This window comes from Cinclus cinclus, chromosome 7 (assembly GCF_963662255.1).
Source record: "Cinclus cinclus chromosome 7, bCinCin1.1, whole genome shotgun sequence".
Classification (NCBI taxonomy): Eukaryota; Metazoa; Chordata; class Aves; order Passeriformes; family Cinclidae; genus Cinclus; species Cinclus cinclus.
In genome coordinates this window covers 30,625,701-30,643,692 of record NC_085052.1, presented here as the reverse complement: position 1 = coordinate 30,643,692, position 17,992 = coordinate 30,625,701, and the positions used below count along the sequence as shown (strand labels likewise).

At 38.1% G+C, this 17,992-nt stretch overlaps 1 protein-coding gene across 1 annotated transcript in view; it reads left to right on the top strand.

Annotated features, from left to right (window-relative positions):
• BICC1 (BicC family RNA binding protein 1) overlaps positions 1-17,992 on the top strand; it is an 87,208-nt gene that overhangs the window by 23,419 nt on the left and 45,797 nt on the right. The window contains exon 2 of the mRNA XM_062496454.1: positions 8,469-8,515. Within this exon, the coding sequence (XP_062352438.1) occupies positions 8,469-8,515 (47 nt within the window). The remainder of the gene's footprint in view (positions 1-8,468; positions 8,516-17,992) is intronic.

The following is a 17,992-nucleotide window of genomic DNA, read 5'->3' as shown; positions in this document are numbered from 1 at the left end:
CTGTCAAATGTATTCCAAAATCTTGTTCATCATAATGGGTCCAGATACAGGCAGTGTCTCGTTACTGTTGGAAAAGGCCTTGGAGCTCAGTGTTTAACCTGCATTGCAACAGACTTAAACAGTTTCCTGTATAAAGCTTTGTCTTTGACTTAATCTTGGCTTCTCTCCTTTAACTCCACATCTGTGAATGACTCATAACAAGCAGGACCATCAGAAAAATATTGTGTACATTTTTATCCAAATCTGTAGGGTTTTTGTTTCTAATTTTTTTACAGCCTTGCTGCACTCTCCCCTCCCATGCAATGAATCATGCAGTATCTGTACTCAAACCTGACAAGAAAAGTGGTTGTGCATTGAGGGAAAGTTGAATGCTAAACAAATAGAAAGAATATCCCCAGCCATCAATCTGCTGAGAACAGAGCTTTTGTATTTGGCAGGTATCCTCTGTCAGCCCCTGGGGTGCTTCTGATATTATGATTTTCTTTCCTCCTGTAAACAGTGAGTCCTGTTGAATGGATACTCTGGCTTGGAGGCAGAGTTGGATCTGTCAGGCACTGGCAGCAAGGGAGGTTCTGCCTCCTGAGGCACCTAAAGGCTTTTTAAAAAAATTTTACTTTTTTTTTTTTTTTTTTGAGCTGTCATATCCAGTGACTCACGGCAGTCCCACTGCAGAGCTTTACATCTCTTATTTCTCCTGCCCTTCCATGAATGCTTTGGCCCATATCCAGGTACATGACAGCACAGGGGCAGCTCACTCAGCTGTCCTGTCCCTTCCAGAGTGTTTACAGTGGCCACACTGAAGGGAAGGGGCAAAATGCTGCACCTTGGTCCTTGTCTTCCATATTTTTATTTGAAATAATTTCCCAGGGAGCCACAGTCCCCATATTTAGTGTGGACGATGTTCATGGCAGCTCATACACTAATAATAATGGGGGAGTCAACTGAGGCAGGCAAGGAGAAAGAAGGGCTGGAGTGGCTTCATCCTGTCAGTGTTTTGGTCTCTTCCCTTGTGTCAGAAAGGAAGCCCGGAGCAGTGGACAAGTAAACTGCTGGCATAAATATTCATATTTTTTTGTTGCTGTGCAGAGAAGTATTTTATAACAGCAGTATGGTATGTTGGTGAGATTTTCCTGCAGCTGCTAGAGCTTCCCATCTCCAGCTGTCTCCTCCAAAACTACATCTCTTTGGATAACAGGTCAAGGGAATTGATAAGATCTAAGCTGTGTTTGAAGTGGGAGAGTGCTCTCCCAGCCTTCATGGCTGGCTGCGTTCTGCTGCTGTCATTTTTTGACTACAGAGGATTTGGAACAAATTAATACAATGTGAAATTTTTTTCTTGCCAGCCTATCATTTTGGCTACGGAGTTCCAAATTTCCTGGAAATCTGAAATGCTGAAAGGCCTGTTTGGAGGTAGGGAGGCAGTTAACTAACTCCTTGATTAAAAAAAATAGAAGCTGAACCACATCACATTTCCTTTACACCTCAGTGTAGGTTATGCTTTTTGGATGTGACTGATTTCACTTTGCGTCTCTCAGGGAGCTGCTTGGCAAAGGGTGAAGGAAGACTGAGGTCACAGATTGTTTATATATATTTATATATATGTGTATATAAATAGGCAGCAGAGATGCTTTACAAACATGAAAGTCATAGAATTGTTCTCTTCCCTTTTTATTACTGTCTCCAGTATAATTTCAATTATGTTCTTCTCGAAACTGGGGGAGCTACAGTGCTGGAATGTACTTAATGTAAGGTTTTAATCAGGTTTTAATCACTCATGCTTATAGCAATGGATTTTAACATAGCTGTCTCATAACTGACATTTTGATAGGCTCACTTGTAAAAAAGTAATTTTCAGCAGCACAGATAGAATTTTTCTATCGTAAGAGGGCCTAGAAATAGGGTGTTCAACTTGGCTGTTATTTAGGTGTCAAAAAGCTGTTTTCATACATTGATTAAAATGGAAGAAAAATGTAGCCTGTAATTAAAAATCTGGGGATAATAGTGTAATTATTTGATGAAAAATCAACAAGTCTTTCTTGCAATTCTGATCTTTCTTCCCACAACCTGGAATCTGGGCACACTGTTTGCATGGATATTCTCCTTTCATGGTACCATTAAAGTGGCTAAAAACGTGAAATGGAGAACTTGCATTTGAGACTCCTTATAGGAAATCCTAAGTGAAGTTGTGCTTTGTTTGGTTTTGTTTTCTTATTGACTTCAGTTGAATTTTAATAGTTAAGCAATTTCCAAGAAGCCTTCTGCTGGTCCCAGAAGCAGAGCCTTTGATTTAGTCTGTCAGTCATGGGAATGAAGACTTCAGTTAGGCTTTGAAAATTTATTTGGAAGCAAGTGTAGTTTATTTTAAGCCTTCCCTTTTTCTGTGTTGTTGTTCCCTTTATTCGTCACAAATGATGGGTGGGTGAAGCTTGGTGAGTTTTGGTTGTAGAGCTGGTTTGATCTTAATTTTAGTATCAGTTTAATTTTATTTTAATATAGTATTCAGGGGAGTTGAAAAGCATTTATTCTTATGAGTGAGTATGACTAATATTAAGGGGAGAATGAAGATGATGGCTGTGTTACCTGTGTTTAAGTCACATGCTGATGACACAGGCCTTGATCCATGGAGCCTCCTCCAGCTGGCAAAGGGTCCTGAAAGAGTCCCTGAACCCTGGATGGCCAAGGGGGCTCGTTGACCCTGCATTTCAGCAGCAGGGTAGAAGCAGCCTGGACTCATCGTGCTTTGTTCCCAGCACTGGTTTGGTCTGTCAGATGCTGGAGCACAGCTGGCCTCTCTGTGGATAGCTCAGCACTTGCATACTGAGTTCCTGCTAAGTGGAGCAGATGCAGTGGAACCCACCCAAAATGGACAGCCTACTTATTGTCATTTACTGAGCATGCTGAAATTCTTCCAGTTCTTCTTTGGCTGCTCCAGTAGAGGAAGAATGCTCCCTTATAAACGTTTTCAGTTTGTATCATGGATGGTTTTGTTTGGACTTGTAACATTTATCTGACTTCTTAATAAAAGGTGACACTTTTACCCTCAGTCCAAGAGTCTTTTTGTCACAAAATATGCATAATATGGATAGTTTCTGTAATATTCCAAATACCATGTAGGTCCTGACTTTGTCATTACTTTTTGTCAGCATGCTGTATGGACAGGTATGGTTTGCTTTTTTTCTCGTTTGTTGACTGTTCCAGCATTTTCTCAAGAGTTTTGGAGTTTTTTTTCCCTTTGCTCCATCTCCTCTGCTGGTACTGTCAGTTGACACTGACCTGTCTATAGTGAGCATCCTCAAAACCTGAAGATTGCTCTGTATATTAGTTTAAGAGAAGTTGAATGTCTGATTTTGATTCATCAACTCTGGAAAACTCCATGAAGCCACATAAGACTCCTAAGTAGTGAGATTGCTGTATGTAACAGGTTATTTTATGAAGTTTATTGTAATTAATAAAGTCAAAAGAATACATAACCTTATTGAAAAGCCAGTTTAACAGTCTCAAATACTTGCACTGTTCATGCAGATTTCTTGCTTGCTTAAGCCTTGTTACTTCTCTTGACAGATTGTATATTTTGAGTTGTCTCTGAGACTTCTTAGTTCCTAAGCTGAAAACTGGAAGTGAGACTGGCTTTGCAATTATAAGAAAAATGAAAAATTGTTTTGTTTGGATTTCAGCAAATTCAATTTAAGGTCAGATTTTTTTTTTTCTTTAACAATGTACACTCTATCTTTGTACTCCTAAAGGCATATTTTCAGCTATTTGGCTTAACTCTGTGGTCATGGGGGTGGAATTCTTTATCTTGGCTTGATATAAGTAAGCTTTCAGAGGATGTGTGGGTTAGTGTCTGACTTGGTGCACAGGAAAACACAATCTCTTTGTCAGGTGGTTTCTGGTTCAATGAAAAGCTTTTGGTTGAGTTTCTTTGTGTATGACAGCAGTTTGGGAAGTTTGAATAGCTCAGGCTTTCAATAAATACCTGTCTATTCCATTTAAAAAGTTAGGAGTAAATAAAGAACAGCACTTATGTAGCTAGCATGTTTCCATGGCATTTTCAGAAAAAACTCAAACCTAAACAGCAAGAGAACATCTTGACATAAGCATTATGAAATCTTTCTCATTCAGTGCACAGGGAAAGGTAAAGGATAATTGAGCTTTTGCCTTTGGTGTATTATTCTGCAGCTTCTTGAAATAATTTTTGTCTTGATAAAATGAGAATAATATCTGTCGTGTTGAAGAGTATTTCGATACAAGGAACGATTTTGTTTCATCACAGTTGAGAACTGTAGAGCAGATCATGCTTTTTTGTTCTCTTAAAAATGTAGTCTTTCAATGCAGACAGAATAAGAAGTTTTGACACTAATTAATGTAAAAGGCAAAGTCACCAACTCAATCATACTCAGTTACCGAGTTTTTGATAACTTCAAGTGTTGAGAAAATAAGACACAAAACTGATGTGTGAGGTCAGCAAAGTTGTAGTAATTCATTTAAAGACCTGACTTAAACAGTGTATCGTGGGTTCCCTTCCTGTAAAATATGACCTGTATTGTAATAACTCTTTTAATAACTAAAATAACATCTGAAGTGAAAGCTCAAATTCATTTTTTCCATTTGAACGTAGAAATTACAATTGGGCCTTTTTATGATTTGGTGAGTAAGTAGACAAATGGTGCACTTCATGGGTACCATAACAGTTAACACCTGTTTCAACTGTTTCATATTTGTATTGGATGGAACCTCAGCAATCCAATATGTCTTGAAAAGCAAAAATCTTAATATAAAATATTTCATGGTATGGAAGAAATTACGATAAACAGTGTTATAGCTTAAAATATAAAATGCTTGTTATGCACATTTACATAGGTTTCATCTGTATTTCTGAAACCAGTGTAGCCACCTTTTGTAAAAGTAATCCTAGTTTTTGTGAGGGTTGGTTAAGTGATTATTCAATACCATAAAGTACGTACTGTTTTTAAAGAAAACAGTATTTCCTGAGTTGGCAGAAATGAAACAATTTGTCAGTCAGAAGTCAGGTAAAACTGGATTAATTTGCATTCAGTTTGTGATTTCTCTCAAATCTGCTTTGGGGACAGGGACCACTGGCAGAAGGGTGGAGTGGTTTCCTAAGGCACGTGCCAGGCAATAATGTCACTTCTTTAAGTTGTTTGTTACTGGTGTAGTATTTTGAAGTCATTAATTTCAGAAAATGTGAAACTCTGTCCATTAAAATCTGGATGCTTGTTCCAAATTTAGTAGAGATGGGCTCTATTGTGCCTTCCATGTAGCACAGGTAGAGCACTGCTAGCCCCCTCAGCCTCCCACAAAGGGCTTATTGTCTTTGGTGTTTGATAGCTTGAAAACTTCCTGCTTTTTTGAACAAAGCTTGGTTTGAAAATCTAATTATTATTATTAAGATTGCAAAAATAATTTGCCAGAGTGCTTTGTCAGATGTAACTATAGTGGGCTTCTTAATATATTTCAAAGCTGAAGTTTATTTTGAGGGTCAGGGTTAATACTCTCAAGACTTGTTTAGAAAAGATGATCTTGGGATGTGATGACCTAAGAGATTTTTTTTTTTTTTTCCCTAAACAAATTCAAGTTTGCTTTTATCGCAGTTTATCTGATTTGAGGTAAACCTCAATGCCTTACTAAATTGCATCTGCTTGTAGGGAATACTGTAAATGATTTGCATTTTAATGGTTTCTGCATGAATTTCATAACTCTGGGATGCTTCTCTTGCTCATTTCCCTGCAAAACATGCTGGGTTTGTCTTGCTGTAACAAAATCTGTTTAGCTTTCCAATTATAAAAGAAATTAATAAATTTGCCCTTGATTTTGGCTATTCCTACTGCTTTTGTAAGTGCTAAAAGTGCCTTTACCTAGTTTGGAGAGCAGAAAGGCTTCAAGATAATTTCACATGAATTGTAAATCTTTCAGATATATATTGGAAGCTTTCTTAAACATAGGTACTTATTTTGAGGGTAAACATACAGGTAATTGTGGGTAGCATCACAAAATTCCTAAACTACTGATAGAATTTATATTTCTTTAACTGTAATTGCTCCTCATAAAAAACAGAGGGAATTTAGGAAGTAAAATGAAAGGGTAAGTAGATAATTGGTACAAAGATTTCTATCATATGAGGAAGGAGAGAAAAGGGAGACAATAGCTGGGAAAAAACTAACCTCAAAAGAAGCATAATACACCGATTCGTGTAGTTTGTCTTCAAGTTTTTAGGCAATTTTTCTTCTTTTATAGTGAAATATATAATTCTAAGTGTAACAAAATACTTTAAGCCATAATTCTGGGCATCTTTTCTTTATTGAGTCAATGCATAATGGAGATGGTAATGACTAGGCCACCTCAGTACAGAAAAATGAGGTATAATCAGAGGCATGCCTCTTCCTGGATTAAGTAGTGCTGCATCTTGGACATGAAGTGACAAAATTCCAAGAGATTGCTGTATCTCTGAACATGTGAGGAATTGTTCCAAGGTACAGACCTTCAACTTCAGTGTCTTTCCAAAAGCCACCATACAGTCTGCCCTGCCTTTTCAGATATCGCAAGACCTAACAAATGGGTTATCATAAAACATCTTATATGCTGAAAAGCACTAATGAAAAACCATATCTTTATAGTATGTTGTAACAACTAAACCTACTATTAACTGAGTAAAGATTTTTTCTTTTTTTTTTCTGAAGTGCCATTTGCTCCAACTTTCCTATTGTCTCTACTGGTGGGGGTATTTTTCCTGTGAACCCATTTTGGGATGTTTTCCTTCCATCTTCTTTCCCACTTTGTCAGTGTTTGTTGGATTCTATCTGTTGTGCCATCAGTTGTTGGTGGGGCCAGGCTGTAAATCAGGTCACCAGAATGATTCATATTAAAAATAAACCTACAATAAAAAGCTTGGAATCCACTTTGTCAGCATTCTACTTAATGCCCTGCAGAGCATCACTGCTATTATCTTAAGCCATCTCTTGTTTGTATTCAGTTTTGAAACTATGCATTTGCAGCTGGAGCAAAATCTGTCTATTCTCAGAACTGCAGCTTCAGCCACACATCTGTCACATTCTCATCTCCAATTTATCTTGTGTACCCCCTGATTAAAAGCATGTTGGTCCCATGTTCCACTTGAAATAGAGTGGTGGTGTTCTTCACTTCCCAAAAGCATTTCCTGTCTATTCCTTTCCAGGGGCTGCTTCAAGGAAGTTGTGTTCTGCTTGTATCAATGGCTTTTAAATGTGGAAAACAAACCTTCCCCAGTTGTTTTCTCTGCTTCCAGAAAACCTTGTTCTTGTGAAATATGGACCAGTTTGCTCTTCTCATCCAGGCCTCTATGGGTTTTGAAGGTGGGGAGGGCTTTTCTTTCACAGTCTTGTGGAACTGGGGAGTCTGGAATTGTTCTGCAACAAGATGAGTACTTGACAGGCTTCATTTGCTGCCTCTGCTCTGGCTGCACTGGAGTTGAATCATGAACTTCTGAACTGTAGGAGATAAAACTTGCTGGTGTGTTCAGCTCTGTGGCATTTGTGTTGTTATTGAGATTTTGAGAAGCTTACTTCAAATGTAGTGGCACTTCTTCCTCTGGGGTAGAAGTCATCTCATGCTTCCAGCCTGTATCTGCTCACTTGCATTTGCTATCACATTTCAATAGCTGAGTTAACAGTTCCTTAAGAGTTTGGAATTGGCTGTGCACTTGGAGGAGGGGGCAGAACTAAGTACTTGCAACATAGCTTTGAAGCCAGGGTGATGGGGTGGGCTCAAGGGGTCTGTTTTGTACACGAGAAATACAAAAGTAATGATGAGTGTAAGTTGCTTCAGTAATCCTGAAGTTTCCATTTTGCTACCCTTGGAGTTCTTTTAGAAGGTATCGCTTTCTCCAGGGAAAAGGAAACAATCTTCTTCATAATGAGTTTGAGCTACTATGTTTTGAACTGGTTGCTAGTTCAACTAGATCAACAGATAAACTACAACATAAACTCTGTGCAAGCAGTTGTATAATTTAAAATGTGATAATTTTCATTAGCTAAACTTGCAGTTATGGGTTTAAATACAAGTGGGAGATAATCCAGGTCGTGGTCTTGAGATCACTGAATAATGTGATACTTGATACAGCAAGTCTTATGCTCTCCTAGCTTTCCTTTGATCCTGCTGTTGGTAGAATTGCAGGGCAAAGTATGTAGTGTGACTAAATGGTTACACTTCGACCTTGTGTATTTTGTAACTAAAATATGTATCAGTGTGTTACAGCTCAAATAGGAAGAGTTTGAATTCCATCCTTGGCAAGTGACTTGTGAAAGGTTGGTCTGGGTATTACTCAGTTGTTGACAAATGTTTATTGCATGAGAAAAAATAGCCGGAGTTCTTATTTTATAGTAGTGTGTACTCACTGAGAATTTGTAAGAATATGTAAGCCTGTGAATTTTCTTTTGTGTATTTAGTAACCAGATCCCACTTTTGTTTTACAGCTGCTGCAGAGGGCAAAGGGAAAAGTGGGGAAGACTTTTTTCAGAAGGTAAGAAAGATGTTTGTTATATAACAGCACCTGATTAGAGGAGGAAAAAAACAAAACAACGAATTACTCATGCATGTGACCAATTAATTAAACTTCATGTGCAGTTTGCACCATATTGATCAAATGTTTAAAAATTTTGTCGTTTAAAATGGCTCCTTGCTACCAGCCATGCATGGAATGAGATGAGAAAGAGATTATTTAGTATATGCTCCTGTTATCCATGCACAAAAACAGTTTTAGCAATTCTTTAACTAAAAATGTTAAAATATGCATGATGAACATTTGCTATGCCTAATTTTGGAGGTTAACCCTAAAGATGTTGTGAGGTGGTGATTTTTTTCTGTGGCTAAATGGCACATCCTGTTATTAAAAATCTGACTTGCAACTTACTGTGATATTGTTGAAAGCATAAATATTTGGTTGAGAAATGCAATGGCCTTTTAAGAAACAAATGCACAATCCACAAAATGATTCAGCAAAGTTTGTGGTTGAACAGAGGCACGGAAGGACTGGAAAAAGGAGTCCTGCAGCAACTAAACTACAAAGAGAAACATGGTCAAGAGTAATGACTTGGAAATTATTTTTACAAAGCAGCATGGTATTGGGGGTTTCTTGGTCTTTTCATTGTTTTTTTTTCTTCTCCAAGAATAGTGTGAAGAACTTTATTTATGAGTTATGTTAATGAAAATCTGAATGCTGAAGGCTAATAAAAATGATGAGCTGTTTTATCTTTAGTACAGAGAAGACAGCATAAACTTTGCTGTATGCTGAAATGCCTTGCCACTCCTTTTTGACTTGTTGTTCATGGAGGTAATTTGCTGTATTTTTCTATAATTCTAAGTGGTCATTCCAGAAAGGAAGATGCGAAATGTTGCTATAGTCTGCGTGTTACTGTGGCATGCCTTGATAAATGCTGGTGAGGAGTAGTATGTATGCTGCCAAAATGTTTGGATTTTCAGATTTTTTTTTTGCTCTTGACTGACAGTGAGAGTTATTTTTCCAAACGTGGTGTTTGTGCTTATTAACTGTCTGATATTAGTGTGCATGGAGGAGAATGTGTCAGTGGTGCCTCCTTAGGATTTTATCAAAATACTTTGAGGTTTTTTTACTTGCTGAAACAAAGCTAAGCTATAGCAGCCTATACTTTATTCTACACATTATTCATTTTACCAGAGTGTTTACTCTCTCGGATAAATCTGCTTATAATTCTTAAAGATGTTGATAAAATATTTTTTCTTCAGTTGCTTATCTATCTGACATATGTATTTGATTACTTGATTATTTACTGTAGATATGATGTGCCTTACAATTATGTAGTTGCTAGTGTAATAGCAGAAATTAATTTCATAGGAAGGCAAAATATGCTGAACTTCAAGTATGTGAATGAGTGCACTCCTTATCCACACTGATGATACAGTGGCTATCTTGGCATTTAAATCTTGTCATATTTGTGCATAATTATTATCTAGGCACAGTGTGGGTGCTGCAATTAGTTTAAGCTGCCTAATTTGAAATGGTGTTCGTCTTATAATATCATCAATTCCACAGTGTAGATTTCTGAAGTTTCTAAGCACATACACACAATACTACAGCTAATAAAAGCAGATGGAAGCTATCTTCTTTGAGCTCTTTTTTGTTGGAAGAAATCTTTGGACGGTTGCTCACAGCTTACTCACTGTCTCTGTCTGTACAATTTCCTTTAATCAGAGTTAAATTTTTCCTGTCTCATGTGAAATGAATAAGGCATAGTATGTGGAGGCAGAAAGAAGACTCATTTCATGTGTTTCAGGTTGGTGCAGTGAGGAAGAAAGTGATTTGTGGCATTAGGAACACATTGCAAACTAAGGCAGCAGGACACTTCCAGAAACTCAACATTGAGAACTTGAAGCTGCAGCAAAGAGATTTTTTAAAAACAGTTCAGATAATGAGATTTCAGGACATTATTGGCAGGATTTTGAGTGGAACAGGGAGGGAGAAGTGCATCCTGGAAAGGCCACATCTAGAACATGAGGGCATTATTTGTATAAAAAAAATGCCACGTTTGTTGTATTCTGATGAACTACCCTCAATGTACTGAGGTTAGCTGTTGGCTGGAAGTGGTGTGTGAGGTGGAAGAAATTTTCAGGGGAATGTTGAAATGACAAATGACAAGGAAAAAATTCAGGTAGGTGATTTTGTATATCAAGGCAAGAGGGAAGAGAGAAAAGGCTGTGGTTGGAGGGTTGGCAGAGACTCGGTGTGCAGAGAGGCTTTTAAAGAAAGTTAATACAAGGGTTTGGTGTTAAGCAGTCTTTTGCTGGTCTTTAAACATGTGAAAAAGCAGTATGACTTGGATTTTCATAGTCAAGCAGAATCTCAATGGATTTGAACTGTTCCTATCAACTTCCAACTTCCAGAGTTCAATAACAATTTAAATGTCAAAGTGCATTATTTCACTGAAGATTTTACCAGAAGCAAGCACATGTAATGCAGTTGCTTGTGGAGTTACAGAATAAGCCCCAATTCTTGGTGAAATTCAGGTAGTATTTCTACTCTGTCATGGCAGAAAAGATCAGATGAAGAAGTGCCCCTTCCTCTGGTCCTGAATTCAAGTGAAAAGTAGATATAAATATCTTTTGGTAGTGCCATTTTTAAAAGTCTGAGGACTTTACCATACTTTCTTCTAGTATTTCTGAGTTTTAGTACTGTTTCAGATGAGGGAAAAGCTAAAATCATCTAATGAGGATTTTTCAAAACCACTGGGAGCTACTAATACTTTAGCAGGAAATAAGTAAATAATGGCATTGTTTTCTCTGTAGAGCTCTTGGATCTGCAGTTCAGTGACAGGTAATCCCAAATAAACATGGATTGCTCTGCTGTTGTCTTACATATTGTTGATGTAAAACATCCTTGTGGACCTTGCTCTCTAAATTGTTGTTCTAATTTATTCTGTGAAAGGAATACATAATATGAAGTTATTACATGTCCATGATCCAAAGCCCATTTTCAGTTGATGGTGGATTTTTTCCGCCAAGTTCCACATCATCTGGCTCATGCCTCATAGGAAGCAAGGCCCTTTCCCCAGCAAAGCCAGGACACTGTTCCAGGGAATAGATAATTTATGTAGGCCTGTAGAGACATGTGGCACTCTTATATAAAATGTAGGAAAGTGGTGATTCTCTGTCCTGAAGGTTTCATAACCCAAAAGAGCTGAGGGTCAGCTGTGTGGACAGGGAGGAATTGCATGCATCATTTTGGTTTGCTTTCAGCTCTGCCATCATCAAGTTGGTTTCTTTTCTTCTTTTTAGACCCTTGGGAATCTTAGTGCTGATGATAATCTTTCATTCTGAAACTTCTCAGGATGGGAGTGTATCTGTGGTGTATCTCAAGGGCCTGTGAACAGTAGGTGATAGGTGAAGACTGTGGCTTTAGTGGAATTTGGGTGGAGTTCTTGGGCTGATGTGGGACTGCACTCATGGTGCTCTGCAGAGGGGCTTGACTCCAGGTCCCATGCAAGCTCTTCATTTCAGTATTATTCAGTGTGTGTGTGTTAGTCGAGGGCTTTGGGAGCATGCCTGGAGGGGCTCTTCTCAGCTCTGCCTTTCCTGCCTTTTAGAGTTCATTTGCAGAGCTTGGTTTTGTGGGAAGCACCAAATACTACCAGGCAGCTGTAACTTGTGTGTTTTACTGGTCGTGATTGTTTGACGTTCTTTTAGGTTTTGGGTTTCTTTTGTACCTTTTTTAAGAAAACAGAAGTGGTGTTTGTAGGCATTTGCCCAGTTGCAGATACTTAGGGGGTTTTTGGATGTCTCTGGATTATTTAGGCAATTAGTGTGTTTAAATGCTCATGTTGCTCTTGTCTGCGGACTCTGTTAGTCCCTGAGGGAGACATAAGTGTGCTTGGAGTCACAAAGTTGCAACTGGGCAAATGTTTCATGTGTGTACCAAAATCTCTTCTGTTAATTATTAGTAGCTTAGGAGTGTAAAGGAAGACTAGTGGTTTCATTTCATTTCCCTTCCCGTGCTTACGTGTAACATGTTTAAACTGTAGCTTCAAATTTTATTAAATAATTAGCAATTTAGAAGTTTCTGAGGCCATTTTGGAAGCGCCATGGGGTGAAGCCATCCTTTAAAAATAGTCCAGGTATTTCAAAACAGTAATAGCAAGAAACACAAAAAAAAACAAAACAACAACAACAAAAAAACACAAATGTCCAACCAAAGCCAAAAAAAACACCTCCCTGTTATTATTTGAAGATCTGAAAAATAGGTATATCGAACTGCATCTTTAATTATATTTCTGTTAAAGTCCTCTTGCAGTAGTTATTAATGATTGTGCGATTTTTATTTTTTTAGGAGGCTCTGGCATCAAAGAAGCTTCCTCAAGCCCTGTTTGCTTATCTAAGATGTAAAAGAGCTTGGTTTGCAACATCCTGTGTTTTCTCTTGTATCTTTGAAAAATATCTTTTTTATGTTGGTCTGGGACCTTCTAACTTTAGCAATATTCTTATTCATTAATATATTAATACAATGTTGCTGTATGCATTTTATAAGTATAGGTAGTATAGTATAAGTATAGGTAGTATAGTATAAGTATAGGTATATTCTGATACAAAGAAATTTAATTTTCTGTTTGCAATATATCAGGGTGGAAGTGGATCAGTCTTACTTTTTAATCTCTGAACGTGAAGCATATCTAGAGCTCCAAATGCAAGTGGTTTAGGGCATTTTCAGGCACTAAAAGTATTAATCATTGACCTGAGACTAAGATGTCTCAAGCTAATTATTATCCATGTTCAGGAGTAACTTCTTAAGGGCTTTCTGTGTGTCTTCAGCCATGACTATTCCCAAGCTGCCTATTTATAACTGTAGCTCCCCTAGGGCTGTGTTTCCATTTCTGATGGCAACCACTCAGCTCTCAGTTTCTTGCCGTGTTATTTATCTTGGTGGTGGGACCTCGTGAGTTGGTGGTGATCAGACTTTATCATGGGTCTTGTCTCTGTTCCAACCGCAGGAGCAGTTTGGAGCTGCAGGAACTGGTTCCGCAGATTCCACTTTTTCTGGGTAGAAATCAGAATCTGCACTAGCATTAAAATAACCTCTTGATGTAGAGCTTGGCTCATAGTATGTGCCAAGGATATATTAAGGCCATACATTTCCAGAGTTGACTTCAAGTGCCTGGCTGGGGTGGGAATGCTGGCATCCAATTTACATTGAGCTTCCTCTCTTTTAGCTTCCTGGGAAGAGAAAGTGGCTGCTTGGAGAGGGTGGTATAGATTCGAGGGCTGAAAGAACGTCTCTAGAAGTTAACATTGCAGTAAATCTTGGGATTGACACATTTGTCTCCCTGTTGGCAAGACCCCACCCAGTGGAAAAGAGACTGTTTAGGTTGGATCAGTTTCTCTAAAAAGGTAAATTAAGAATGCTTACTTAACTTTTTGCTTAGTTCAGGCAGAGCTGAGTGGTGGGAAGGCTTCATTTTTGTGGAAAATGGCATTCATCCCATCTGTAGTATAGGGACCATTCTGCTAAGGCAATGGAGTAATTCCAAAGGTGTTTAGGTTTTTTCATTTCATGTCCAGTTTCTCCTGTGCTGCTTCTGATACAATGGGCACTATCATGAGGTTTTACCTGTGATATGAAGTTTTAGTTGATGAAGTTCAACTTTATGCTACTTTTTTGCTGTACTTAACACTATGCATGATCTCTTGCATTGTAAAGCATTAGGGAAGGCATGGTTTGTCACCACCATCTAATTGAGGTGCTCAGTGCTTTTCATTCTGAGACTTAAACCCTCCCTTAGAATAGAGGAGGGATTTTCTTCTCAGAAATTTTTGTACTTTTACCTTGGGGAAGAAAATTAATAGAAAGGAGACAAGTATGAGAATGATACAACTTGAATGTACATTTGGTTTCTGGCTTCTAAGGAGGAAAATTGCTGTTTTTGCTTTCAGAGAGGAGAGTTGGATGTATATTGGTGTTTTGAACAGTGTTCTCTGGGGTTTCATTTTTCAGTGATACTTTTTCTTAGATTTTTTACATTACTTGTGTAATTCATTAATGCTAATTCATAATGTACAGACAGATACTTCTATAGAATAATTTTTTGTATGCTCAAATATTTTCTTTGGTTTTGTCTATGCTTTGTCATCCATTTAAAACAAAAGTGTTACCTGTGACCCTTGATTAGTGTTTCCATTGAGGGTAAACAAAACATTTAAATCAAGTGAAGGACTTCAGTGTTTCTTCATAGGTAAGGGTATTTGGTAGATTGATCTTTAGTCTTACTTAACTTTATTTGCTGTATTTATGAGTACAAAGTTCTGTAAATGTTATTCTTGCAGAAGGTTCACTTAATGCAGTTTTTGGATGCGGCAACAATACTGCAATATTTGCTTAAACAATACCCTTGTTTTAAGAATCATCTTAGTTCTTTTCAGGTGAAGTGAAGGTTAAAAAAATTCAGTATGTGCATATGCATACATGCATGTGTTCTCACCCTTTCTAGGCTAAAAGTTCCTTTCTGGAAATGGAAACAATAAAAATTCCAAAGCCATATCCATATAGGCAGCTTTCCCAATTCCATCTTTAGTGATTTAGAGCTTTTATGTACAGTCTGAAAGTTTGATTTGTAAAGTCTTTTGCAGAGTCTTTACTCTGCTGCCTTTATTGCTTTTATACATAATTTCTTCATTAGTGTATTTAGTATATAAATTTTGATACATATTGATGTAAACTATGACTAAATACATATGATGTTAACCTTGACCTCTGATTTTAGCTTCAGGACCTCTTCATCCTGCATATGCTTGCCTTAATTCTTGATAAGGTCTTTAGGAAGGGCTGTGAATAGCTTGTGAAAGTGGTAAATTTGTTGGGATCAGTATGGGCTGGGATTAGCCCTTGACAACAAACAACCTGTTTGCTGCTCTGGGGAAGCCTCAACGTCTGCTCAAAAGTATTGGCTTTGAGAGGCTGTAGGGCAGCATTGTTGGTGTTTTACTTAGCTTGACATGACACTGGGTAGCAGTATGCAGGTGGGGAGCAGGCAAGTTTTCCTTCTGGTCCCTTTTTCTATGTCAATCAGAAACACATCAATGGTTTTTGATAGTTGTTTTAGCATTTAATAAAAACTTGAGATAAAAATCAGTTTAACAGAGATGGACAAGTGAGTAGGTGGAGATCAATTTCCTGCAGTATTGAAACAAATGACTTGCAGTAGAAACGTGACGAAAGACATGAGAGAGTATTGATCTTTATCCATGCTGCTTATTCCAGAGGGTAATGTCTAAAATAATTTACGTATTGCCTTGTTCAAGATAAGTAAAACTAGGAAAGAAGGACTAGCCAAGCAGTCAGCTTTTCTGAAAATGTGTCTGGGTTTCTGCCAGCTGGACTATAAAACGGGAAAATGAGGAGCCCTGCCTGTGGAGATGCCCAGGCACTCATGTCCTTGCATGTGGGAAGGTCCTGTTGTTCCACTGCTCCTTCCCATACAGACACACAAGTGGAGCTTGATCCTTGTCCTCCCTGGGCATCATTTGGTTGTGTATTTTAAACAGATTGCCCTTGCCTGTGTGCTGTCAGGTCTGACAGTCTGAACTCAGAACAAACTTATTAAAGCTTTTTTATTATTATTATTTTATGGTTTTGATTCTGGTTTTCTGCATAGCAGATGGGTTTTTTGCCACACAGGAGCACAAACTGGAAACTCTGGACAGTGTAGTCTGGAATCTGGGGGGCCTGGGCCCATGTGCCATTGCTGTTCCTCAGGAACAGCCACTCATCCTTACCTGCAGAATTAGTGCTTACACTCTGGGGTCAGGCTGTTCTGTCTAACTCCAAGTAGTATCTCTGACTGACAGTGAATTGGTTGGAATTTCTTATGTAGATCACCTCAGGTGGAGAGAAACCACAACAGGCCTTGGGATGCAAATCCATTGCCATACCCAAAATGTTGGCCAGACTTCCACAAGAGCTGCGTACTTGCACCAGGCTTTGGGCTAAATTTTGTAATCTCTCCTTTATCTCCTTCTGTTCCTCAAATTTCCTCACCAAGCCAGTTGTCCTTGATGCTGCCCCACTGATGTGGTCTGGCAACACAAATGCTTTCACTGCCCTCACCACTTTTGGAGTTTGAATCGCGATGGGTAACTTCATACAACCCTCATTGGAGTTTTGTTCTTCCTTCCTATCCTTGTTCTTGCCTTGCTTTCTCTTCTCCCCAAACAACAACAACAACAAACAAAACAAAACCAACAAACCATGAAATATAATAATTCTGTTTCTAGCTACACCCATTGCACTGCTCATGCTGCCAAAAGTCATGTTCAGGGATTAGTCATCCTTTCAGATTATGCTGCATCACCCCTTATGCATTGCAAGAAGAAGAACTAAGGATCAACCCATGTAGAATTTCACTTATCTGCTGTGACTCTTCACTTCACGTCTTGTCCTATGGTAATATATTTTCCTTTCATTTTCATCTAAGTTATATTCCATGGTTCAAATAAACCGTAAGAATAAACTTGTTTATACAGCTGTAAATATATACAGTCTGAGGGGATTAAGACAACTTTTCTGAAAGCTGAAGGTGCAAGATGAACATTTTAAGTCTGTGAAACCAAATATTCTGAGAATAGGCAAAACATGTTTATGGTGTAAAGTGAGATGGTTTCTGAGTTACTTTTCCACATGGCATTGAAGTCCAAACTGATTTACTTTTTTTATTTTTCTCACTTGTGTGAAAAAAAGATTTCACTTAAGTGGGGAAAAGTGGGGAAGGAATTCTGACTGGGAAACTGCAGGAGCCCACTAGTAGATGCAGGTTCTTGACTGACCCATTTTTCCTTTCACTGTGATTAATACCTGAGGCTAAGAAAAGGCCAAGATGCCCAAATCCCAAAGGTGGGAAGGTCAGAAATAGGTGTCTTACCATCACTAACTATAAAGAATGATACTCTGCTTTAGTGTGCTTGCTTTAAATGAAGAAAGATCTGTTATATATGTTGTTCTTGTTCATCTGCTGTGTGTAAAATACTTCCTTTGAATTCTGAAATACTTGTGGGCTTTGGGAGAGTTTTGGTTGGTTGCTTTTGTTTCATTCAGGACATTCCAGTTTCCATCCAAAATCAGCTAAACAAAAAATACAGCATAAGAAAAATAATTTCTTACTGTCTTAATGTAAAAACTCCCCAAAGTGCATCAACTATAAACTTTTCAAGCTGGAATACAAGGAAGCCAAAAGTTTGTCTTCCAGCTGCCTTACATTTAGACTTTTTTTTTCTTGAAGGCCCAATGATTTGCAACTAGGGCCAATTTTTTCAGGGTCAGAGTACAGTCTGGTTTGTTTTGTTGGTGTCTTCCAGTGTCTTGTCCTCTTCTGTTTTTTCTCCACTGAGAATAGCTTACATATTTTGGCTTGTAAACACTACAATTACACTTGGGGAAAGGGGGGGGGGGGGTAAGGAAAGTTGTAGAAAGACAATTTCTTAGGTT